This window comes from Spinacia oleracea, chromosome 5 (assembly GCF_020520425.1).
Source record: "Spinacia oleracea cultivar Varoflay chromosome 5, BTI_SOV_V1, whole genome shotgun sequence".
NCBI lineage: Eukaryota > Viridiplantae > Streptophyta > Magnoliopsida > Caryophyllales > Amaranthaceae > Spinacia > Spinacia oleracea.
Genome location: NC_079491.1, coordinates 71,075,143 through 71,101,731, shown reverse-complemented (window position 1 = coordinate 71,101,731; position 26,589 = coordinate 71,075,143). Strand labels below are relative to the sequence as shown.

The 26,589-nt window shown below is 40.5% G+C and overlaps 2 protein-coding genes across 2 annotated transcripts; both read right to left on the bottom strand.

The window, feature by feature from the left end:
• Nucleotides 1–1,120: 1,120 nt before the first annotated feature.
• LOC130460900 (uncharacterized) lies at nucleotides 1,121–2,019 on the bottom strand. Its single transcript, XM_056828677.1, has 4 exons — nucleotides 1,910–2,019; nucleotides 1,620–1,823; nucleotides 1,420–1,527; nucleotides 1,121–1,342 (listed from the first exon to the last, which is right to left on the bottom strand). Exons 1-4 carry the CDS (start codon nucleotides 1,912–1,914, stop codon nucleotides 1,243–1,245), a joined length of 417 nt encoding a protein of 138 aa, XP_056684655.1. The 5' UTR covers nucleotides 1,915–2,019; the 3' UTR covers nucleotides 1,121–1,242.
• On the bottom strand, nucleotides 1,926–10,896 carry LOC130461597 (uncharacterized). The gene is made up of 10 exons (XM_056829750.1): nucleotides 10,530–10,896; nucleotides 6,064–6,147; nucleotides 4,311–4,617; nucleotides 3,986–4,216; nucleotides 3,580–3,879; nucleotides 3,033–3,455; nucleotides 2,655–2,930; nucleotides 2,343–2,555; nucleotides 2,017–2,256; nucleotides 1,926–1,961 (listed from the first exon to the last, which is right to left on the bottom strand). Exons 1-10 carry the CDS (start codon nucleotides 10,796–10,798, stop codon nucleotides 1,926–1,928), a joined length of 2,379 nt encoding a protein of 792 aa, XP_056685728.1. The 5' UTR covers nucleotides 10,799–10,896.
• Between the last annotated feature and the right edge of the window lie 15,693 nt (nucleotides 10,897–26,589).

The following is a 26,589-nucleotide window of genomic DNA, read 5'->3' as shown; positions in this document are numbered from 1 at the left end:
ATGTCATTTTAGCTCTAAACATGACCTATAACGACCTAATGAGCCTTAAATGTGCATAAATAGATTCGAATGAGTTTTAGAAAGTTTTAACTATGCATATTAGACATGTAATAAGAATCAAATGAGTCCTTAGGTTTTTTAGTTCAAAGTTGGGAGCGGAAATGTCATTTTAGCTCTAAACATGACCTATAACGACCTAATGAGCCTTAAATGTGCATAAATAGATTCGAATGAGTCTTAGAAAGTTAAAACTATGCATATTAATCATGTAATAAGAATCAAATGAGTCCTTAGGTTTTTTAGTTCAAAGTTGGGAGCGGAAATGTCATTTTAGCTCTAAACATGACCTATAACGACCTAATGAGCCTTAAATGTGCATAAATAGATTCGAATGAGTTTTAGAAAGTTAAAACTATGTATATTAGTCATGTAATAAGAATCAAATGAGTCCTTAGGTTCTTTAGTTCAAAGTTGGGAGCGGAAATGTCATTTTAGCTCTAAACATGACCTATAACGACCTAATGAGCCTTAAATGTGCATAAATAGATTCGAATGAGTTTTAGAAAGTTAAAACTATGTATATTAGACATGTAATAAGAATCAAATGAGTCCTTAGGTTCTTTAGTTCAAAGTTGGGAGCGGAAATGTCATTTTAGCTCTAAACAGAAGCAAACAGAGGAGAAACACACAGATGGAAGTGAAATTCTAAAGACCACCAGATCAGAATTCACATGCAACAGCAGCAAGACCAGCAGATTAGTATTCAAAGCAATAAATTAGCAAATCCAGCAGACTTGTAATTATGGAAAAATTAAAGAACTTTACCAAATCCATGAAGATATAAACGCTTCCATCTTTGTGTCTAAACAACCTAAGTAAATAAATACTCGGTTGTAAAAAACTTAGCCCATTGCTCACGAACCACATCTATTTCCTCATCGGTATAAGGCGCATTTCTTGGAGTGTAAGCCTGAAATAAGTAACATGATAAGTAATGCTACTTGTAAATTAAGAATTCTACTACGTAAAAGTACTAGTATTAGTAGTTCAACTAACATATGGTAAAAGAACGAACATTGTCTAACCGCTCATCAGTTTTATGGTGTAACGTGACTATTTCATGCATGAACTTCATAACGTAATAGCCACACTCGCGGGCGCCGACTTGTTGAGCACACTGATTTGGAGATAAATCATAAATTATATATCCAAGTAGTTACCCAAAAAAAAAAGTAAAGCTAATTAGTAAGCATGATATACCTTTACATGGAAGCCTTTCAACCCCTGCATAGTCGCTCTATTCGGACAAATCCCATCATTAAACTTGTACACTTGGTATGCCCTGGAAGTTGAGTAAAACTTCATGAATCTGATTCGGCACGAAAAGAAATAACTTAAAAAGAATTGAAAGTAACTTACAAACACAAGATTCCCCATGCACTATTTTCTCGGTTGGAACCTATCGCAGAGTCGAAAATATACGCACAACCTCTACGTAGGTCTAACACGTACAAAATCCAATGATTTCTGCATTATATATAAATGTTATTGCAACCTTATGCATGAAAATAACAATAACATAGCTATTTACCAAATATCGATCAATCTCTAACACTTACTCTTGATGGTATGGGATCAAAAACCACTTGGTAATGTTAGGATCACCCTTCTTCTCCTTTTCAATTTCAGCATTGAAAACTACTTTCAAATACATTGATGCAGCCTGAGGGTTGGCCTTGATTCTAGAGCTTGACATTGCCTCGGGACAAACAAACCCAATCTGAGAGTTGTCAAATGCAAAGGTGTGTTCGTGGAATAAACACCTACAAAGTAAATGTATAATGCAAAAATTTCAAAAACTATTATAGTTGACAAAACCAAAAACAAAAATATCGATGGAAAAGTTTACATCATATAGACTTGGATCACTGAAATGTTGAGGCACGCCCCTCTAAGGAACTCTTCAACGTCAACCTCATTTACATAAGTTTGTCGATCTTCGTCATAATGCCAAACCGAAGCGGGTAATGGGATTGAAGTATTTTTATATACATCACCGGGCGCCGTATTGATGATAAACTTCAAATAATTGCATGATGGGCCAAGACCTTGAATTGTGTCGTCTGCCAAATTTTGCTTCTTACTTTTGGCGGCTGATTCTTCAGTTTTACGATCACAACTACCTACCATCTCTTTGGCCGTCTTAGAGTTCTTCGACTTCGATTTCGACTCCAACTTATTTGAGCATGAATTTCCCTGTAACAATAATGTTAAGCTAGCATGAAAAGTTCAGTTTTGATTTCAGTGTTGAAGCACAGGGGAGTGGGAAGCATATGGTTTACCTTGGCCGTTAACTTCAGTGTTGTCTTCTCTTTGGACCCTAAATCAAGTGTTGCCTTCTCTTTGACAATTAATTCTGTTGTCTTATCTTTGACAACTAATTCTGTTGTCTTCTCTTTGACAATTAATTCGTTTTTCTTCTCTTTGGAGCTACCAACCACCTCTTCAAAAATCTGACTCCTGGACTTCTTTGTTGGGCGTGGAGTAGAGTACTCCTAAACAGAGGTAGAAACCAAAGGAGTTCAAGGCTCTGAATCTAATTCTAAACAGATGCATAACGCAATGAATGACAATTAATAATTAAAAAGTTATACCTCGTCTTCTTCGAAAATCACCAAGTGAATTGGCCATTGCACAAAACTAGCAAGAGCCCTGCCTAAGTTATTGAATCCATCTCCAGTAGGTACCGGAAGAGTGTCATCATCATGTCCGTCGTAAATACAATCAACTTGGACCTTATAATGACTAGGCTTCATCGATCTAAAGTGTTGGTGCAACGAACCATCCAATGGGTACGCCATACCATCTGCCACTATCACTTTGTTACCCAAAACTTTATCCTCAAGGGCAAGACGACATGGAGTTATGGCCTTCACAAATAAATTTACAAAATTTCAGAAATCACTACAAAGTACAATATTAAAAACCTAGCTAGGGGTGTTTTGAGTGTATGCACTATAGAGAATATATACCTTCAGCTCGCGTGGTTGCTGCGATGAACTCGGACAACAGGTTACGAGTGCACGGTTAACATCAAACTCATCACTTACAAGAGCAGAATCAAGTGCGGGGGTAGAGAGGGTGTGTAGTTGACCGGTTGCTTTCAATGTGGCTAGTTGGTTTTGGAGGGCCTCCGCCACCTTTCTCTCTAATTGATCTTCAAACTCCCTTCTCACCGAAGCTCTGATTGATTCGATAGCCTCCGGTGATGGTTCAATATGGCCACATCTACTACTTCGGTCTATTGGACCGAAAGCAACTTTGTAACCGACATTAACTCCACCTGTTGCCTTGACACGCCCACGGTGATCCTTTTTTCCCATAGCCTTGGTGAGGGCATCTTCTCCCTGGGTGAATGAAATATTTCCTTTTCCCTCTTCTTCTATGTACTCCAACTATAAGAATTAGGAAAGTAAAAATTAGATGGTATACATGATGGAAAGGAGAAGCAATCTTAGCAATAGAACTAGGAATTAGGAAAGAAAAGGATATAGAACGTAAAATTTCATATGCACTTACAGCCATCTTAGCAATATTTACGGCTTCTTTATCATTCGGGTCAACTTCCCACTTTCCCTCTTTGTTTTTAACTTGATGAGCCAAGATCCACTCTACTGATCTAAACTTCTTAAATCTATCTGGCGCTGTGGTGAGTGATGAGGTCATTGAGGAGGAGTCACTTGAGAGGGTTAAAGCTGCCTCTGGCGGTAGTCGCCCATCATTTATCCACTCTGGTCTCTTTCTAACATAACCCTTTTGGCCTGTGCGATGTGGGTGCTTGTTTTGTAATGCACTTTTACTTGCTTTTTCTCTACGAACCTGTCAAAAAACACATAAAGAACATGTCGAACATTTAAAGATGGCAACAACAAACTAATCATATAATTATATAAAAAAATATCTAGCAAAGTAAATTCATTATTACCAACATCTCCGGCTTGTTTCGTTCTATCACAAATGTTTTCCAATCATCCTCTGTGATTTGATGGTAGATGTCCCAAGGCATGTCATTTGTCTGATGTTTCGGCATTTTTTCTTTCTTAGTTATCCAACGCCGCGTTAACCTGGACTTGAAAGCTCCAAAGCGTTTCGCCACACACATATGAAAATATTTTTCTCTCCTTTTAGCCGGATCATCAATAATGTGGAACAGAAGCTGTTAATTTTATGGATAAGAGATTGTTAGAAACGTATGCTACACAAATAGATAATCTAGGAGAATACAAATCAAGTTTTTATTCAATGTTTACCTTGGTCTCCTCCCAAAACCCCTTCTTTGTGTGTTCATCTAACGTTGAATATTCTTTCACATTAATGTTAATTCTAGCAGCACAAGACCCAACTTGCTTCCCGTATTCTCCTGACCATTCTCCATCGGGGATTCCATATTGATTATACTGAAGATGCATAGGCTTTTTGGCTTGAACTCCTTTTGACGGACCACGGAATTTGGTCTTTTTACTAGTGTTGGTACCTTGTGATTCCCCCGTAGGATGACTAGCTCCATCAATTCCCTGTATTTCATTATCACGATGATCATCCATGGTAGCTACGGTCCTGCAACAAAGAAAAGAGAGCAATACTTAGTAAAGGGAGCAATACTTAGAAAAGAGAGCAAAATGCTACAATTGGCCATTTACAAAGCTATACCTAAAATAATGGCCTTATGGTATTACACCTAACATGCAAAACAATCCCAAATCAAACCTCACCTAAAAAAACAACCCAAAAAAAAATCATAACTCACCAGTTCTACGCACTGATCTGCACAGCTCAGATCAGAACTGTGCAGATCAATGCACAGAACTGATCAGAACTGACCAGTTCTGTGCACTGATCTGCACAGTTCTGATCTGAGCTGTGCAGATCAGTGCACAGAACTGATCAGAACCTGACCAGTTTTGTGCACTGATCTGCACAGTTCTGATCTGAGCTGTGCAGATCAATGCACAGAACTGATCAGAACTGACCAGTTCTGTGCACTGATCTGCACAGTTCTGATCTGAGCTGTGCAGATCAGTGCACAGAACTGATCAGAACTGACCAGTTCTGTGCACTGATCTGCACAGTTCTGATCTGAGCTGTGCAGATCAGTGCACAGAACTGATCAGAACTGACCAGTTCTGTGCACTGATCTGCACAGTTCTGATCTGAGCTGTGCAGATCAGTGCACATAACTGCACAGTTCTGGGCAAAATGCTACAATTGGCCATTTACAAAGCTATACCTAAAATAATGGCCTTATGGTATTACACCTAACATGCAAAACAATCCCAAATCAAAACTCACCTAAAAAAACAACCCAAAAAAAAAATCATAACTCACCAGTTCTACGCACTGATCTGCACAGCTCAGATCAGAACTGTGCAGATCAATGCACAGAACTGATCAGAACTGACCAGTTCTGTGCACTGATCTGCACAGTTCTGATCTGAGCTGTGCAGATCAGTGCACAGAACTGATCAGAACTGACCAGTTTTGTGCACTGATCTGCACAGTTCTGATCTGAGCTGTGCAGATCAGTGCACAGAACTGATCAGAACTGACCAGTTCTGTGCACTGATCTGCACAGTTCTGATCTGAGCTGTGCAGATCAGTGCACAGAACTGATCAGAACTGACCAGTTCTGTGCACTGATCTGCACAGTTCTGATCTGAGCTGTGCAGATCAGTGCACATAACTGCACAGTTCTGATCAGTTTTGTCCACTGATCTGCACAGTTCTGATTTGGGCAGTGCAGATCAGTGCACAGAACTGATCAGTGCACTGAGAAGCTAAAACAGTACTTCATGCATGTAAATTACACCTTCAAACATGTAAATTACACCATACTGTAAGCAAAGTATCAAATTGTAAACAAAGTCATCTTCAAAACGGTTTTTATGTACTTATCCATCATCAACCACCAGAAAGCAAACATCAGAAACTAAGTTACCAATCACAAAGCCATGCAAACAAGAACAGGTAATTGATATTATTAGACAAAATGTACTGAAAACTAACCTAGGAAAATTCAACTGCAATTTCTGCAACCTGTGCTTGGAACCTGGCTCACATAAGAGGATACGACATTCACCAAGTTTACACCTGTGTGAAAAAACCAGATAAAGTTAGTCAAGTTATTAGAAGTATCAGACTCTCAGTAACTTAAATAGGAGGGATAAAGTAGGAGACTATCACTGCAATTCCTCTTCACAATACAAGTGGCAATTGATTGGGGTTGAATTTTTAGAAAAAAAATATGAATTAATATCCACAAGTATCCTTCACTATTCAAATTTAAGTAGTCAAGATAACAAAAATTCCAAGGCGCACAGGCTTTCAGATATGAATAGAAAGAACAAAGTCAAAAACTTCAACAATGCATCAGAAGTGAAGCCCGAACTTACACATGTATGTTTCAATTACGATTCGTAACCCATATTCCTTCCGTATGATCTGTACGCATATGATTAGTATTATTTGCATCCTCCTCTTCTGGCAATGGTTGAACAACCATTGGTAACGGAGGTGTGTCATCATACTCATCATACTCATCTTCATCTACAACATCATCAATACCCAAAATATGTCTTTTTCCTTGGGCAACAACACGCCATCTAGGATCAATATTGTCAACCACATAAAAAACTTGCTTAGCTAGTGATGCTAGAATGAATGGCTCGTCACTGTCACTTAGTCGATCAAAATTCACCAAGGTTAAACCCGGGAAATTTTCATCTCGCTTCACACCATTTTGGTTGTTAGCCCACTGACACCGAAAAACAGGGATCACAAAATAGGTATAATCAAGCTCCCATATTTCTTCGATAACACCATAATATGATTGTGTTGAATCAACCGGCCTTTTATCCTTAGCGCTTGCATAGACCCTAGATGATGCAACAACCTTTACTCCACTATTTTGCACTACACTCTTTTCATCTTGCCTTCTAGTGTAGAATGTGAACCCATTGATATCATATCCTTCAAAAGATCGAACACATAGTCGAGGACCTCGAGATAACCACTTGATCGTATCAGAAACATCATGGTCTTGTTTCTTTCCAACTTCCTTCTTAAACCATTCAATAAATGTGCGATTATGTTCCCGCATCAACGCTCTTTCCTTCAACTTAGGATTACAATGTTGCAATTCAAGCAGATGCTTTTCTAAATAAGGATGAACCTCTGTAAGATGCTGCAACACACAAAGATGTGCCTTCTTCTTCCTCTCCGATGGAGGAGATATCACATTTTTACCAATTACTCCCTCCCCTGCGAGCCTACCAACATGTCGAGATTTTGGAAGTCCTATTGGTTCAAGGCTTGACAAAAACTCAGCTAGATATCCATAAATCTCTTCTTTAAGGACTCCCCGAATGATACTACCCTCTGGATTAGCCGGATTCCTTGCTTTGTCCTTTAAAGTCTTAAAAAATCTCTCAAAAGGATACATCCATCTTAAGAACACCGGACCACATAACTTGACTTCGCGAACTAAATGGACAATCAAATGCACCATTATATCAAAGAAAGAAGGCGGAAAATACATTTCAAATCGACATAGAGTTTCAACAACATCATTGTGCAAAGCATCCAAAGTCTCCGGATCAATCACCTTAGCACATATGGAATTGAAAAACAAACAAAGTTTTGTTATAACATGTCTCACGTGTTTCGGCAATATCCCACGAAGTGCAATTGGCAAAAATACATTAATCAGTGCATGACAATCATGAGACTTCATACCAATCAACCTAAGGTCCGAGAGAGACACTAGGCGCTTAACATTCGACGAATATCCCGAGGGAACCTTAATGCCATGTAAGCACTCACAAAACTTCTTCTTCTCCTTTCTCGACATTGTGTAACACGCTGGAGGCAGAAAGGTCTTTGTACCATCCTTTTTTTTAACAGGCCACAAATCTGGTCGAATATTCTTCTTTTTCATATCTTTCCGCACATTCTCATTGTCCTTGGTCTTTCCTGGTATGTTTAGCAAAGTCCCGATGATAGCATCGCACACATTTTTCTCAATGTGCATTACATCGAGACAATGCCTAACCGACAAATCTTTCCAGTAGGGAAGATCCCATAATGGAGACACTTTCTTCCATAAAACACCCTTTTTAGACTTGGACTTGAAGCACTTACCGTATTTGGTTTCAACATTTTTGATACGTTCATAAACTTGTGATCCTGTCAAAGGTGTACGAGCTACTCCTTCCTCGGTGAACCCATTGAATTCCTTCTTCTTCTTACGATAAGGATGATATCGACTAAGGTGCTTCCTGAAATCTGGGTAGATATTTTTCTTGAAATGATCCAACCGTGTGGGCTTCATGTCCTCTTCACATATAGGGCATGCTTGTTCTCCTTTGGTTTTGTACCCAGACAAGTTTCCATAGGCCGGAAAATCATTTATGGTACAGAAAACCATTGCCCGCAATGTAAAGTTTGAGTTGGTGTGAGCATCGAACATTGGAACACCTTCATTCCACAACAATTTCAAATCATCTATGAGTGGAGCGAGATACACATCTATATCATGTCCTGGCTGCTTAGGCCCTGAGATGAGGAGTGACAACATGATATACTTGCGTTTCATACACAACCATGGAGGAAGATTGTAAATTGCAAGAAGAACCGGCCAAGTGCTATGCTGACTACTCAGAGAGCCGTATGGATTCATCCCATCTGTACATAGAGCAAGTCTCAGATTTCTAACCTCCTTGCCAAATTCAGGATACTTCTTATCAATAGTTCTCCATTGAGGAGAATCAGCCGGATGTCTAAGGAATTCATCTTTCTTCCTCCCTTCCGCATGCCACCTCAGATACTTAGCATTCTTCTTTACGGAGAACAAGCGCTCAAACCTAGGTATGATCGGAAGATACCACAATACCTTGGCGGGCGGTCCCCTCTTAGCTGAATTGGCCCCTTTACGCTTGTAACGCGACATAGAACACGTTGGACACTTATCCAAATTTTCATACTCTTTTCTGTAAAGAATACAATCATTTGGGCAAGCATCTATCTTGACGGCCTCTAAGCCTAAGGGATTCGTCAATTTGTTGGCATAATAGGCAGAGGTGGGAATGTCATTGCCATCGGGAAACCAAAGACCTAGTCGTTTCAATAATTTCGTGAAACTTTCTTCGGTCCAACCACTCTCCGCTTTCAAGTTGGAAAGTGATGCCACACATTCTAACAATTTGAATTTTGTACACCCAGGGTACAAAGGCGTCTCAGCAGCCTTTAATACCTGCTCGAGTATGTGAGGTCGTTCATTCAAGTGATCTTTCACCGCATCCATCATTTCATTTATTTCATTATCTTCTTGCTCATCATCATCCATCTCATTATTCTCAGAAATATCAGAATCACTCTCATCACTCTCATCACTCTCTGCCAGAACATCAAATTCATTCACACTAGAACTTGGACGATCAAGTATTTTCTCACCATGCCAAAACCAGACATGGTAATCTTGCTTAAACCCACGACGAAATAAATGATCCTCAATTTCATCAATATCAGCTAACCGCCTTACATTGTTACAATCACGGCAAGGACAATAGATCTTTGCGGCTTTCGTATTCCGTTGGTGTGCTAAAGCACATCTAAGGAACTCCTCAACCCCACTCAAGTATTCCACCGTAGTATGGTCACCGTACATCCAACGACGACTCATTTCTAATAACACAAGGTTTTACACAGAATTAGATAAATCAAGCCACAAATTCTTAATTTTGACACAAGAACTATACTAGCTTGGCATAAGATCTTTGTTCTCTAATGATGCAATCTTAATTTTGACACAAGAACTATACTAGCTTAGTTTCTGATGTTTGCTTTCTGGTGGTTGATGATGGATAAGTACATAAAAACCGTTTTGAAGATGACTTTGTTTACAATTTGATACTTTGCTTACAGTATGGTGTAATTTACATGTTTGAAGGTGTAATTTACATGCATGAAGTACTGTTTTAGCTTCTCAGTGCACTGATCAGTTCTGTTCTGTGCACTGATCTGCACTGCCCAGATCAGAACTGTGCAGATCAGTGGACAAAACTGATCAGAACTGTGCAGTTATGTGCACTGATCTGCACAGCTCAGATCAGAACTGTGCAGATCAGTGCACAGAACTGGTCAGTTCTGATCAGTTCTGTGCACTGATCTGCACAGCTCAGATCAGAACTGTGCAGATCAGTGCACAGAACTGGTCAGTTCTGATCAGTTCTGTGCACTGATCTGCACAGCTCAGATCAGAACTGTGCAGATCAGTGCACAAAACTGGTCAGTTCTGATCAGTTCTGTGCATTGATCTGCACAGCTCAGATCAGAACTGTGCAGATCAGTGCACAGAACTGGTCAGTTCTGATCAGTTCTGTGCATTGATCTGCACAGTTCTGATCTGAGCTGTGCAGATCAGTGCGTAGAACTGGTGAGTTAAAAAAAACTAAGATTTGGTTTTAAGTCCAAACCTTGGTCTGATGGCTGATTCTTCTATTGCAAAATGAGGAATAGATGGATATAAGGAAGACAGGGTTGAATAGCTTGGTCTGAAGTTCCTCGAGAACTGGCACCAAGAAGCATAAAACAGAACATCTACACAGTCCTGATTGAGGTTGTACACCAAATGCAGCGCTTTTTGCAATGATGCTTCATCTCCCTTGAAAATTAGAAGTAAGCAAATGCTATTAGATTTAGTTGAAAAGTAACAGAAAGGAAAAAGCTCCACATAAAATAACATAGCTATAGAATCTCCTAATTTGGTTATTAAAGTCCTTTCTTAAGTTAAATATCAAACCACAGTTTGTTTCCATGCAACAGGATGGATAACTGAATGAGCCCCTATGCATGCAACTATGCAAGAGTTAAGCTACAAGGACCTGGCACTACTCATACTCAGCCATAGTCAAAAGCCTTGTAAGTAGAACTAGTTAATATGAGACTGGTCCTCGGCAAAGGAAGAGGCACGGAGGTTTGCTGCGGACTGTGCATACATTTTCAAATTTTGACAGGTGCTCGACGACCTGGCTTGATTAAATTTTTAACCAAGAAACAAAAAAAGACTAAAAAAATCTCTAGGGGGGCAGACTAGTTTTTTTCACACCGTTAACATAATACTTGCAATAAAGAAGTGTTTACAATCTGCGTTATTATCAGATACTGTAGCAGGCTATATCAGGTACACCAGCTGGTTGCATCAGGTACACCAGCTGGTTGAGCTGCTGCGAGCCCAAACCACAGACCGATAAATCCAACCTTGACCGAAAATGCCATAACAACTAGTACAGGCAATGCAACCAAGTAGAAGGTGACAAAGTTTATTGTTGCACCTATTTTAGTCCTTGTTGAACCTGTCAAAGCCCCACAGGCAGCTGTCTATGGACAGTTTCCGATCTCACAAAACCCCAGAATAGGAACTCAACAATAGCAAGAGCAATATTGTAGCATAATAAAAATGGAACTAAAAGAACTTGAAAATCAAAGCAGCAGCAACAACAGTCTCCACTGTCATACATCAGAATATTGTAGATAAGCGTGTACAAAAAACATCACAATATACTATAGTGAATACATCAAGCTATGGTAATTTTAGAGCCTATAAAGCTACAATCCAATATCAACGATTAGTTTACATCATTAATAAACTATCAATATTACAATGAACACATGAGTATATTTTATGCAGACATATTTTCAACAGATTCATATCGATTCGCTCCACTTAAAAGTTCAAACACTTCATTTCATCTGCATACTTTGGATCGAGCTACTCACATAGCTTACATAAACCATCACCATAAAAGAGACCTTCATCATTTAGACACAAAACCCATATCACTAACTTCTATTTTGTAACTGAACTAGAAAAATTTAACCTAACATCTATTTTGTAACTGAACTAGAAAAACCACAAATATCAAACCCTAATTTGTAAATTCATCCAATATTGAAACATTAGCCTAAATTCTCTGCATAATCAACTCATTATGCTCAACTAATTGAAGAGAAACTGAATTTTAAGACCAAGTAAAACAAGAATCAATTATAACCTAACCTTGATATATTGCGGCACTGTGTGAAACAGAGTCAACCGAGATAGGGAAGACGACGGTCGGCGGCGACCGTTATGGAAGAGAAGGCGAGGAAGGTGATGGTGGTGGTGGTGGTGGTGGAGCCGCGCGGTGAGGAGCGGCGACTGTTCTTGCTTTGTTCGAATAAATTGCCCAGTGCGTGTTTGGCGGTGAGAGAGGTGTGTTTTAATTGATTTAAATTTTGTGAATATCTATTGAAGCGAACAACAAGAAGCCCGCCCTTTTTGAATACTACCTATTGAGGCGGGCAAACTAAAGCCCCCTTCAACAGGATCTGTAGAAGCGAACCTAACAAAAGCCCGCCCCAACCACATGCTTAAACTTTTGACCCGCGTTGACTAAGGGGTTATTGAGGCTCACTTATATATGCCCCCCTCAACAAGGGGGCTACAACAGGGGTTTTTTCCACTAGTGTAGGTAAATATCTTCAACATCATCATTCCACACACCGCACACTTCTCTCTCGATTCGATCCATAGGGACCACAGCGAGTGGTGCACCTTGAGGTGTAATGTACACCGTGGGGTCGAAATTCTCTGGTTGGTCGAGAGAGATGTGACAAGAGCCGAGTGGGCTCTTGTTGTTGTTGGGTTTGCCAACGTTAGGGAGAGGTATCACTTCATCCTCTATCATGTCCTGGATCGTATGTTTTAGATTCCAGCAGTTTTCAGTGTCATGCCCATTTCCTTGATGGAATTTGCAGTAAGTACCTTCGACCTAATATTTTCTTTTGACAGGAGGGTCACGGGTGGGGCCTATAGGCCTCAACTTTCCTTGATTGGTTAGTCTTTCAAAGGCTTGTACCAAAGTCGACCCGAGTGGGGCAAACTTTCGGTCTCGGACCCATCTCCCAGGGCTTCTTCGGGCGGGAGTCTCTTCCACAGCATGGACTTCTTGGGCTTGGGATGTGTTACCCCGATTATAGGTGTTGTTTTTATATGTGGGTTTGCTTTGTATGGTTTTGGCGAGGTCATCCTCGATCTTTATTCCCACATCATAAACTCTTTTGAAAGTGTCAAGTCCTAGGTACCTAAGGTGTTGTCTGTAAGCCGGGTCCAGGTTGTCAATGAATTTTTGGACCAATTCTGTTTCGGGAGGCCTATTGATTAGCTGGGCCGCATGGTCCCTCCATCTAGCAAAGTAGGTCGTGAAACCCTCATTTTTCTTTTGGAAGAGAACTTCCAGCTCGCGCATGGTGACTTGGAAATCCATGTTCGACGAGTATTGCTTGATGAAGACATTGACAAAGTCTTCCCAAGTGGGGAAGAGCTTAGGGTCCTGGTGATAGTACCATTTGAGCGGCACAGGTTCCAAGGACAAAGGAAAGGCAGGTAAATACATGGACTTGTCCACGCCTTTCAAGTTCATGGCATTCACAAAGCTAAGTAGATGATCACGGGGGTTGTCCGTGGCCTTGAACTTTGGTAAGTCAGATGAACTGAACTTTTCTGGTAGTTTGCCAGGAAAAGGTTCAGGATCGAGGGAGAAGTATTTGCTCCCCATGGTTTGTTGTAGGACCATTTTTTCAATCCTCTTCTCGTTATCGTGGTCATTTTTGGCTTGCGCACCCGCTAAAGCATCATTTTCCATTTTCAGTTGGCCCATGAGTCGGGTCATTTGAGCCATTTGCTCTTGCAAATCTTCGATGGACATGTTTGAAGGTGAAAATCGAGGTTGGGGAAGCAAAGATCCTTGAAAGGAGGGATGACGGACGGAGCTTGGAGTCACTAAACCTGATGTTGGTGATGTATCTTCGAGACGCACTAACCGTTGATTCCCTGATCGGCACCAAGTGGCAGGACCAGTCCTAGGCATAAGATAAGCTAAAGTTTAGGTTCCCAAAGTTTCAAGCATTACTTAGTCTAGACTTCGACTCTCTCTATTGGTTCTTCATTCTTTCTTTTATTGGTTACACTTTTTGGTCTCTTTTTTTTTGTCATTCTTTGGATTTTCGAAACACTTGCCCGTGTGACATTCATAGTTGTTGGCATGTTCGGTTTTGGTGCCGAGCATTGTCGTCGTAGGAGGCCTAACAACGACACAAAGAGTTATTAATTTTTTACGAGTCGCTTTTGAAATCGAGTGCTTTTCTTACGCCCTCGTAGCAATTCTTTTTCCGAACATTTTTTTGTGCTACGTATTTTCCTTTCGCGCGGGCACCGAGGCTGCTGCGCCTGACCAGAAGGCCAAGCAGCAACTTCAGCGCCCAGCGAGGGGCGTGAGAAATTCTGGCGCCCAGCCAGGGGCGTTGAAAATGCGTCCCTGGCTGGTTCTCGTTTTCTGTCTTCTGTTTATGCGACTTCGATTTGCGTGCTTGCCTAATAACGTCCTTTACGCGTAGCAGCGTTTCTGGGATTCGTTACGGCCATCCCGAGCGTCGCTTATTTTTGTGGCGATCATTCGGGTTTGCGGAACACGTGTTTCGGTATAACTCTTTGGCAAATTAGTCTATGAATGTTTAGGCAATTTTTAAGGTCGTTGGTTTTCTAGGATAGTTTGTCACACACAATCACATATTTCGCTACACATAACTAAATTACAAACATGGATTTGAAAATTAAATATGTCACGTAGTTTATGATAGGCTTCTATGGGTAGTTTATTTGCGCCTGGCTTGGTACCGCTTCTATCGTAGATCCAACACATGCCCCGGTCGAGGTAGTGTCTTCAACAGACGAATTTCGCTCAAGAGGCCAACCCGCAAGTGCAAGCCAAGGGGGCATGCAGGCGAGAGGGACCTAATGAGCGAGCGATTGGGTTCGAGATAGGTGTACTACCTGCACAAGTACAGAGTGGGCAACATGCGCGGCGTATGCACCCCCCTATTGGCGAAAAAAGGTATCCTTAGTCCCAACTCCCGAGGGAGCCGAGATTCGTAATGCGGTTCTGCCCGTTCACATTAATATGCTGATTTTCAGGTCGTCCCAACTTGATGGGGAAATAAACGCGGGGTAGGATCGTTTCACCCTTCGGCTATTTTGATTACCTACAAGCACGAGTATTTCCTTCACTATCCCCAGCGGAGTCGCCACTGTGAGAGGGTCGAAAAAGCACGAGGCTAATGCGTGACCTCGTCCCTCGTGGGTGTGACGATTCTTTTTATTCAATCAAGTGTAATTGGATTTCCTGTGAGTTTACACCCAATTGACTAGTAATATAGGAGTCGCCATTCAGTTTTTAACGACAATGAGAAAAACTGACAAAACCCGGTTATCGTGACATAAAGGGAGTGCAATTATGTTTTACCACGACGGCCGTAGGTTCCCTTGTGATCCCTGGTGTGGGGATCTCTCAACATACACCCGCAAGGTAGAGATTGAGGGTTCGGGGGACTGTAACTACCGAGAGGAGTACTTCGCTCGTCAATAACTCCAGAGGAAGGATATCCTTACTAGCTCAGCATAAATAATTGAAGGGACATGCGTTAACTATTAAACTAATCTGAGTTGATTTTAGCAATATGCAACATATAATACTAGATCGATCGTGATTATCTGATTTAAATAGTATTAAGGGACCTAGCATGATAATCCAATTTCCCGAAAATATTATATTTGTTAGGCGTGATAGAACAATCAGATTTAGTTAGTTTAACAGTTCATAAAAAGGGCGAGGAAAGCACTTAAATCATCGAAAAGGGACACATTACGACGCACCCTTGAGAGGTGCGTCACGGTTCTCAGAAAACTAACCACTTTGACTTTTCTATTTCTCCTTTTTATATAACGAATCTCAATCATGGGACAGGATACGTTCTGTTCTATTTATGGATCGATTGCGACAGAACGCGTGAACAATTACGCAGCGTGAGGCTTAGGCTAAGGGTTGGAGTCAATACTCAGAATATAATTATGTGTTGTGTGTTCCTTTTCACGTCGAATTTGGGGCTGTATTTATAGGGAAGAGTTCGTGGAAAGACAGAATTGCAGAGTTCTAATCCACAAAGAATTAGGAAAAAACACGTACACAGGTATTTTCAGCGCCCAGGCCTGGGCGCCGAAGATTTCGGCGCCCATAGCCAGGCGTTGAAAATAGGGTCTGGGCTGTTTTCTTAGTCAGATTCGGATTCCTGAAATCCGTAGAGTTTGAGACTTAATCGAGCCTTTTAGTGCGTATTAACCTTGTGACGGGATGCGTCTGGGCCCGTTACGAACTCTAGGCTCGTTAGGATTTTAATTAATACGTAACTATTATTTCCGAATCATATTAGGAATAGGATTCTCGCAGTTTTCTATCTCATTTAGGATTTATGTTGGAGTGCAACACCTAATTCTGATAGGTTTCTATCTTTTATGACTTGCCACTTTTAGAAGCTACCCTTTACGGCAGTTACTATTTTTAGCAGGTTTCTATAAATAGCAGGTTTCGGGTGAAATGAAAAGGGGAATTGAGATTCGTTTATTTTATAGGAGATGCGTTGTCAAGTGGAGATTTATGCTTTCATCATCGAACCTTTCCCTTTCGGGAATGGGGACAAAAGTAGGTGTCTACAGTTGTACCTCGGATCCTCACCATGGTCTTCGGTTATTACTGACCTTTTGAGGGAGGGTTGAGTTCGATCGGGGCTGTCACTCTCTTTCTTCTTCTTTTCCGGTTTTGAGGTCTCTCCCCAACTTGGCTTTTGTTTTTGCCTTGTGCTACGCTCACCCCCCCAACTGATTTTGCAGACATCTGTGGCCTGGATGTGCTTTTGGGCTTTTTCCATGGCTTCTTCGAAGTTGGACACCCCAGACCTGATTAGCTCAAACTTGAAGTCGTCTGGTTGAAGACCTGCCAAGAGGGCTGCGAACTTGGTCTCGTCCTTAAGATTTTGTATCTTTATGACTTCTTCATTGAACCTCTTAACATAATTGCGAAGGGTCTCCGTGTCTCCTTGTCTGACTGCCATTAAGTTGACACTTGTCTTTTGGTGCCTCCGACCTGCCGCGAATTGGCTGATGAAAACTCTTTCAAGCTCATTGTAGCTCTTGATACTTCCTTTTGCCACATGCTTGTTGAACCAGATAAGGGCTAGACCCTTCAAGGTGGTAGGGAAGTATCTGCACCAAGTGGCTCCACACCCGGTCTGGACGCTCATTTGGGCCGCATAGGCAGCCATGTGCTCTTCTGGGTCAGTAGTTCCATCAAAAGCTTCGATGGTAGGGACCTTCAATTTATCCCGGCGTGGGGTGTTCATTATCTCTCGGGAAAATGGGGTGAGAGCCTCTTGTAATGATGAGGTATGTCTGTGTCTATCGGTTCTTGGTGGGGGGGGGAGTCCCACCTTCCTCTTGGGGAGGTACGCCCACCTCTACTCTTTGGGGGAGGTGAGTATGTTCGCTCACGGCGTGGAGGGCTCTTCTCTATTCTCGAGGGTGAACGGGGCCTAGGGCGATGAGAGGATGAAAGAGCCCTTGGCTGTTGATCAGGGAGTGAAGTCCTTGTCTTGGGGGAATGGCCTCTACGGCTGGAGGGTGAGTGACGCCTCCTTGTGGGAGAAGGTGATTACCTCCTGGGAGATGTCCTCCGGGAGCTGACCTCGATCGACTCGACTTGCTTTGAAGGAGTGGGGTGCTCTCGTGCAGAAACCGTAGTCTTGACACTAGAGGGGGGTAGACCTCGGGTGATCCTATCATTCCTGATGGCTTCTCTGGCTTGTTCGAGGCGCCTCCTGTGCAAGAGATCCCGAGCATCGAGTTATCCTCTGTGTAACTGTCGCTCTTCAATTATCCGGCGTGCATCTTGATTGGCATTTGATTGGTTTGGGCGGGGATTCGTGATCATCTCCGTTCCTCAGAGTAGGCATCAACACATAATTGGGATGGGATTCTGATCGATGAGAGGATGAGGGTTGTCTGGTTCGTCGAGTGTTAACCATGGCTTGTAGTTGACTTCCCCACAGACGGCGCCAACTGTTTCTGCGAAGAAAATGCTTAAGTGTGAAAATAGGGGAAGCCTCTTCAACCAGGCTGTTGTTTTCCTCTGATAGGTCGTGGTTTTTCCTACAAAAAGGGCAAACGTAAACTGGCTCGGGGGGGTTCCCGAGAAAACCCTCTCCGACGCTCAAGTCAGTCCTTGTAGAGAGAGAAAGTAGTGAGAGAGCCAGTCTGAGAATAATTGCATACCCGAGTAATGATTAGGTGAGACATATTTATAGTAATGCAGGATGGCATTATTAGTAAATATATGCAAGTATAGGGGTAAGTAATCTTGGGCTTGTAGGGGGCTGAGATATGGGCCCCTAACTTCTGATCTGAGCCCATCGGGAGGTTTGTGTTTGAGGGTATTTTCAGTAATTTCCCCTAGAAGGGTATTTTGGTAATTTGTGGAAAAAGTGGGTCCCACAGGGGGCCCGAATAATAATAATTGTGTATCTTATTCCATGAACAATTAGTACATATACATACAATAGAATAGGATTGTTTGGGGAACAATAAACCCTAAGATCTAGAATATTCTGGAAATATACTATGGGTATAATGGGCATCCACACTATATTTCATAAAACTTTTATATTCTTTTTGTTTTTTTACTTAAAAATAGTAATTAAACTATCTCCTTTATGAAATAAATACTCCTTAAACTATCCCACTATCATTTTATTAAACTATATTATGCCTCGTTTTTTTAACAATATTGTATCTTGTTTAATGATTAATAAAGAAAGTCTTAAACTCTCAAAAAAAAACTGAAAAATCAATGAAAAATTAAGCAAACAACTAATAATTAATTAAAGTAGACTACTCCATGGTGTGACCTTAATATGCATAAGTCTATCTTATTTAGAGGTTTGATTTGTTGTTGAATTATATTTGAATTAATTAACACGAAAAGAAATATTAGAGACTTATGAATTCGGATCTTCGACCATTGGTATAGACTTATATATTTTAAGTTCTTATCATGGCGTATACTTTTGAAATTGAAGCTATCATTAAATAAGGGTAGTTGTTTAAAATAATAGGGCGATTTGAATATATAAGGGTGGATTTTAACTCTCCGGTTTATTTTATGTACCATTATGGAAAAATTTATATCCTTAATTTGTCTGATTGTCTTTTTTTTTTACACATAGGTGTTTCTATAATACGGGTTACATTATTTTGTCTCTTCTTACAATTTTTTCTGCTTTTAAATTAGACTTCTTATCATTTTCTTCTACTTCTCAAACATATAATTTATTTTACTGTAACTACCAAAGTGTCTATTCTTTAATTTGTGTTCCCATACAATATACGGAGAATCAATGAAAGAGGAGATGAAGATAATATTTTACTCCTTACATGAATTTCTATCAATGAAATTGTATGTATAACACTTTTTAAATAGAAAGTTGATTTATAAGGTTGAAATTGTATGATTACTGTTATATTTTTTCTTGAAAGGAAAATGAATTCACTAATAAAGAGTCATACGACATCTATAAGAGAAATATATATATCTAACAAATACATGACAAATTGTATCAAATAAAGATTTCCTTCATCAAAACTATGATAAATAGATCTTGTATTGCAGAACTATCTATCATATATAATGCTGAAACTTCTCTCGTAAAAATGCATGAGTCTACTCCATGGTGTGACCTTAATATGCATAAGTCTATATTATTTAGAGGTTTGATTTATTGTTGAATTATATTTGAATTAATTAATATGAAAAGAAATATTAGAGACTTATGAATTCGGATGTTCGACCATTGGTATAGACTTATGTATTTTAAGTTCATACCATGAAGTATACTTATTAAATTAAAGTCTAACATTAAATTAGGGTAATTTCTTAAAATAATAGGGCGGTTTGAGTATTTAGGGGTGGCTATTAGCACCCTAGTTTATTTTATGTACCATTTTAAAAAAAATTCTATCCTTAATATATTTGTCAGGTTGTCTTTTTTTTTTTTAGGTGTGTCTGTAACATGGGTTATTGATAGAGATAGAATATCTTAGGATATGTTATGCACAATTACCTAAAAGAAACAATAATCCGAAGTCGAACGACGGGTGTCTGGGCACCTGCCCCAATCTGCATCAGTATAAGTAATCAATTGCAAGGAAGCAGTAGGATATACATCTAACCCGTGGTCAATGGTGCCCTGAACATATTGCAAAATGGGCTTTATGCATCAACATGAGGCTCCCGAGGATCTTGCATAAAAAGACACACTTGTTTTACCGCATAAGCTATATCAGGGCGAGTGAAAGTGAGGTACTAAAGAGCACCTGCCAAGCTTCCGTACTTTGTAGGATCCTGAACCTTTAGCCCAAATCTGCACCCAATTTTTACTTAGTGTCCACATGAGTGGTTGCAGGCTTAAAAGTTCGCATACCTGCACGCTCCAAAATTTGTTGTGCATACTTTTGTTGAAATAAGAACATAAAAGAAGGAGTACGAGTTACAAAGATGCCCAAAAATAATTAAGTGGTCCTAAATAATATCATTAACATATAGTTGGAGATAATTTGTGTCATCACCATGCTTGAAAGTGAATAAGCTAGGAAGTATCGCTCATAGCGATTACAAAACCCAACTGCAATAAGAAGTCGGCAAACCTTTGGTACCAAGCACGAGGTGCAAACATGATTAGGAGCCCTGCGATCAACAAATCATGGGGGTTAATGCATATAAACTGTCTCTTTTAAAGCATTTTTAACATCAAGTTGTTGAACAGACCACCCTCGAGCCATATCCAGACCCAACATTGTGCTAATCGTAGCTGGTTTAACAACCGGGCAAAATGTCTAATCAAAATCAACTCCGACCTTCTGCGACCTTCCATCACAAACTAAATGACTTTGTGTCTTATGTGATCACCCTTGTCATTTTCTTTTCTAGTAAAAATCCACATAAAATTGACAATATTCACCCCCGTAGGCACCAAATCCCATGTCCCCGTTTTAATTGAAGCACCATATTAATTTTGCATCGCCGCATTCCAGTTATGGTCAGTCAATGGTTGTTTTTGATTTTTGGGCAAAGGGGAACGAGTTAAGGTGAGGCCAATGAGTTATACCGTGAGAGCGTACTTAGGGCGGGGCTTGAAAATACCGTGATGGGACCGAGTAATTCGAGGGGAAGGAGGTGGTGGCCTCGTAGGGTGCCACGGTTGGACACCACAAAGTGGTGGTGGGGTATACCTTGTCTGGACCCTTGGAGGTAAGTGGTAAGATACTAGGCTCAAATTATTATGTGGCTTATGATGTTTATTTGTGGGGGTATGAGCCACTAGGCTCAAATTATTGTGTTGCACATGGTGCGCATTTATGGGAGTATGATGTTGGTTTGGGTTTAAAAAAGTGGGTGGGCCTTACTTCGGAGGGGTATTATTAAAGAAGTTAGTGCCCCCTGATATGCTATGCTGGGCCGCGGGATTGGATGGCCTGATGGAGCTGCATGGGTAGCGTGCAAATGGGTTCTGGCGGTCTACCCTGACCCAGTTTCTATTTGTTAGCTATTCTCCCTATTTGCAGCGATAGGTAGGCTGCGAGTTTGGGCTAGGCCGGGAAGGGAATGGTCCTGCCAAAAGGGATTAAGCAGAGGGCATGGGTCCGTTGATTCCAAAAAAGAGTAGTTAGATTCTTTGAAGGAACTTATATTTCCAATGGGAAGTTTTTCTCGTCAAACGTCACGTGCCGAGAAATTATTATTTTCATAGTTGAAAGTTCAAGACACTTATATCACCGATGGTTGGACGGATAACCCTAGAAGAAACATGGGGTGGATTGGGGGGTAATTTATGGGGAGCAGTTGCCGATAAGTTGGGAAAACATAAACAACCAAAAATCCGAATATGTTCATATGGTGGGAGTTTTCGAAATGACATTTGGGATGTGGTGCAGTTGTTTAGCGCCTTAGTAGGTAAGATGTTTAATAAATATGTGGTCGTTTCAAGAGAATCTACCCAATATTAAGGTGGAACTGATGCATGAATTAGGATAGTACAAGACATATCATTGATGGTTCTAATCATTTGTTCTGGTTTCTCATTCTAAGATGAGGTATGAGGACAAAAAAACCTAAATATTAACCTATTCTGAACACAAAACAATTTAAATGGATCATTATCAAATTCCTTACCGTGGTCATTTTGGAATGCTTTGACTGGTCTTTCAAATTGAGTTATGACATAGCCTAAAGTTCTAAAAAGATTGAAAATCCTGTAATTTATAATGAAGAGGTATGGTACACACAAAATGAGTAAAGTCGTCTAATAGGACTAAATAATATTTATGGCCTTTAGTGCTACAAATAGGAGAGGTCCAGAAATCAGCATGAATTATCTCAAAAGCAGTAGAAGTAGGGCTATTAGAATCATGAAACGGTAACGCACATGTTTTCCCCAAGGTTATCAAAATCGTGATTTTACTTTGAATCGGAATGGACACTTAGAATCGAATCGTAGAATCGTCAGATTCTACAAACCAGATAATCAAGATTTTATTCTTAAAATTCATTTAAAATGCTTATATTATAAGTAAAAAACTTAATAATTGAAATATATAGTTGTTTAATAGCTAAATAAGCAATAATTAACAATATTTTTCTATTAATAACTTTCTCAAAGTAATTTAAATTTTTGAGGTTTTCGCTAGTCAAGAAAAAAGTGTAGAATCGTGTAGAATCGTAAATCGAATCGTTGACAATATTTAAATCGTAGAATCTTACGATTCTACGATTTAAATCGTGATTTTAATAACCATGGTTTTCCCAATTGGAAACAATTGCAAAAGGTAGAGTCATGTTCTTTATTACAAACTACGAAATTTTTAGATCTAAGAAAACTTAAAGCTGGAATTCGCGGATGTCCTAGACGATCATGCCAGGTGGTAGATGACGTATGTGGCTGTGAGTGCGGTAGCTGAGCAGGCGAATGGTGTGGTGTTGGTGGTGATAGGATATAGGTCCCCCGAACTACTACATCTCATTATAATGCTCCACGTACGAAGGTCCATTACAGAAAAACCATTCGGATCAAACTCAATAGACCTTATTATCAGTGGTAAATTTGCGTACTAAAATTAAGTTCTTAATTATTTGAGGGACATGGAGAACATCACGAAGTAATAAGGGTGGTTTGGGGTGAGGCAAAGTAGTATGACCATTACTTATAACTAGGATGCAATGACCATTTCCAACCAAAATATGACTATTAGTGCTTAAATTAAACAAGAGCATGAGAGTACCTGCGTTTTTGGTCATGTGAGATGTTGCACCAGAGTCCACGTACCACGAATTATCCCGTGAAAGCGTCATCGTTGCAAAAGAGTTACCTAATTCATTGGGGTGTCATAGTTGGCCCATACTCTGTTAGATGGGCCTGGTACTGTTGGGGGGGCCATGAAGGTGGGCCAGCTTAGAACTGGGCTGGTGGAGTTGCTTCATGGTACTACGTGTTAGGTTATGATACATATGACATTACATAGATCATGCGGAAACAACCATTAACCCAGGACAACATATTATTTACACATAATCATATAGCATAATTTAGATGCATACTCTTTGTTGCGTGCCCTCCCTAGCTGCGCCCGAACCGAACAAGAACAAGTCTTTAGGACTCCAAGTGTCGTCCCTCCGTAGATAGTCCACAGCACGTCCGGATCCGCCTTAAGATTGACCAACTAGAATCGCCCTTAAGGTACTAGAAAATTTCGGCACTTTATGAGCAAGATGTGTGTTTTAATTTTCTCTCAAAAAACTCACTTTTGAATACTTTGAAACTTGTGTATAAATTATGACCCCTAGGCCTTTATTTATAGAGTTATGGAAAAGGAATCGTAATCCTAGTAGGATACGAATTAATTGAAATTAGAATCCTACATGAATTCTATTTAATTAATTTATCCAATCAGGAATAGAAATTTAATCATACACTGACTCTTGTAGATTCAGGAATCACGCATGAGCACAAACTCACACACACACGGCAGCCACAAGGGCTGCCCATGCGCGTGCGAGCAGCAGCCCATGCAGCACGGCCCACGCATCCGTGGCCCTTGGCGCGCGCTGGGCCTGCCTTGCGGTAGGCCTGGGCGCTGCCTTGGCTGGGCTTGTGGCGCGCATGCTTGCTGGGCGATGGCCCCGGCTTCGTGCTGGGCCTTCGTCCGGCAAGCCTCGTCCGATGCTAATTCGTACGATACGCTTCCGATTAAATTTCCAGTTCCGGAATTTATTTCCGATACGAACAATATTTAATATTTCCGATTCCGGAATTAATTTCCGTTTCGAACAAATATTTAATATTTCCGTTTCCGGAATTATTTTCCGATTCCGGTAATATTTCCGATTCTGGCAATATTTCCGTTTCCGGTAATATTTCCGATTCTGGTAATAGTTCCATTTCCAATAATATTTTCCGATACGTACCATGTTTCCGTTTCCGGCAACATCTACGACTTGGATAATATTCATATTTCCGATACGATCCATATTTCCGTTTCCGACAATATCATCGTTTCCGGAGTATTCATTTCTTGCCTGTGACGATCTTAGCTCCCACTGAAACCAAGATCCGTCGGTTCCGAATATTCATAGATGGAGTATTTAATGCCATTAAATACTTGATCCGTTTACGTACTATTTGTGTGACCCTACGGGTTCAGTCAAGAGTAAGCTGTGGATTAATATCATTAATTCCACTTGAACTGAAGCGGCCTCTAGCTAGGCATTCAGCTCACTTGATCTCACTGAATTATTAACTTGTTAATTAATACTGAACCGCATTTATTAGACTTAACATAGAATGCATACTTGGACCAAGGGCATTATTTCCTTCAGTCTCCCACTTGTCCTTAGGGACAAGTGTGCATTTCCTAATTCCTTTGTCGCTCGATGCTTGCTCTTGAACATAAGGTAAGAGTTGTCATCCTTATTATGTCCAGAGGTGTTCCTCGGTTTCAGAGTTCAACTGATCAAATAAACAGATAATCATAGCCTATGATTCATCCGAGCACGGCCATGCATTTCACAGTTTCTAGCTCTCCGAGTGGCCTTGTACAACTTTTAAGCATCTCTTCCCGATTTATGGGAGGACAATCCCAATCTTGCGATCTTGAGATTAGACTTCGTTTGATAGGTGATTACCTGAGCGTTGCCTTTATAGCCTCCTTTTACGGTGCGACGGTTGGTCAACGTCAAAGCAACCAGTTCTCAAACAAGTAATCTCAAATCACTCAAGTATTGAGGATTTAGTGTCTAATAATTTAATGAAATTTACTTATGACAGACTTTCATCTCTTATAGTAAAGTTTCATAGGTCTTGTCCGATACTAGTCTTCCCAAAGTAAGTATCTATGCAAATGATTATGACATTGCCATGTCCACATAGTTCAAGAAACAGAACTACTAGTCATCTTGCATTCTAATCGTCTAACGTTTTCTATGCGTCCAATTTTATAGAAAACTCCGATTAGGGACCATTTTCAACCTTTGACATTCAAGTTCACTTGATAGACATTTCTTAGTCACAGGACTGGTCCTGACAGTCTATCTTGAATATATCGTCAAGTTGAAGGGACTCATCATTTAATAAACCACAAATTAAATGGAAAAATGAATTCCTTTCATTTATTGTGAATGGTTAACCAATAATGTTTTACAAAGATTTAAACTCTAAAACTTTAAAACATTAAACAGAGACATCAAAGTCATTCTCCAATATGCTTGATTCCCATAGCTGCAGTGTGCGAGTTGTGCTTCGCTTGCGGCAGAGGTTTAGTTAATGGATCTGATATGTTGTCATCAGTTCCAATTTTGCTTATCTCGACTTCTTTTCTTTCAACGAACTCTCGTAGAAGGTGAAATCTACGAAGTACATGCTTGACTCTCTGGTGGTGTCTAGGCTCTTTTGCCTGTGCAATAGCTCCGTTATTATCACAATACAGGGCTATTGGTCCTTTAATGGAGGGGACTACACCAAGTTCTCCTATGAACTTCCTTAGCCATATAGCTTCCTTTGCTGCTTCATGTGCAGCAATGTACTCCGCTTCAGTTGTAGAATCCGCAATGGTGCTTTGCTTAGCACTTTTCCAGCTTACTGCTCCTCCATTGAGGCAGAAGACAAACCCAGACTGTGATCTGAAATCATCTTTGTCGGTTTGGAAACTTGCGTCCGTATAGCCTTTAACAATTAATTCATCATCTCCACCATAGACCAGGAAGTCATCTTTGTGCCTTTTCAGGTACTTCAGAATGTTCTTGGCAGCAGTCCAATGCGCCTCTCCTGGGTCTGACTGGTATCTGCTCGTAGCACTGAGTGCGTACGCAACATCCGGGCGTGTACATATCATAGCATACATTATTGAACCAATCAATGATGCATATGGAATCCCATTCATTCGTCTACGCTCATCAAGTGTTTTTGGGCACTGAGTCTTGCTTAGAGTCATTCCATGAGACATGGGTAGGTAGCCTCGCTTGGAGTCCGCCATCTTGAACCTATCAAGCACTTTATTGATATAAG

Coding starts and splice junctions, on each gene's coding strand:
- LOC130460900 (XM_056828677.1), bottom strand. Junction 1,528..1,619: donor TTGATCCCATACCATCAAGA/GTAAGTGTTAGA, acceptor TATATAATGCAG/AAATCATTGGATTTTGTACG. Junction 1,343..1,419: donor GCATGGGGAATCTTGTGTTT/GTAAGTTACTTT, acceptor CTCAACTTCCAG/GGCATACCAAGTGTACAAGT.
- LOC130461597 (XM_056829750.1), bottom strand. CDS start 10,798: ATGTTATTTTATGTGGAGCTTTTTCCTTTCTGTTACTTTTCAACTAAA. Junction 4,618..6,063: donor TTGCAGTTGAATTTTCCTAG/GTTAGTTTTCAG, acceptor TCTTTGTTGCAG/GACCGTAGCTACCATGGATG. Junction 3,880..3,985: donor GAAACAAGCCGGAGATGTTG/GTAATAATGAAT, acceptor GTTTTTTGACAG/GTTCGTAGAGAAAAAGCAAG.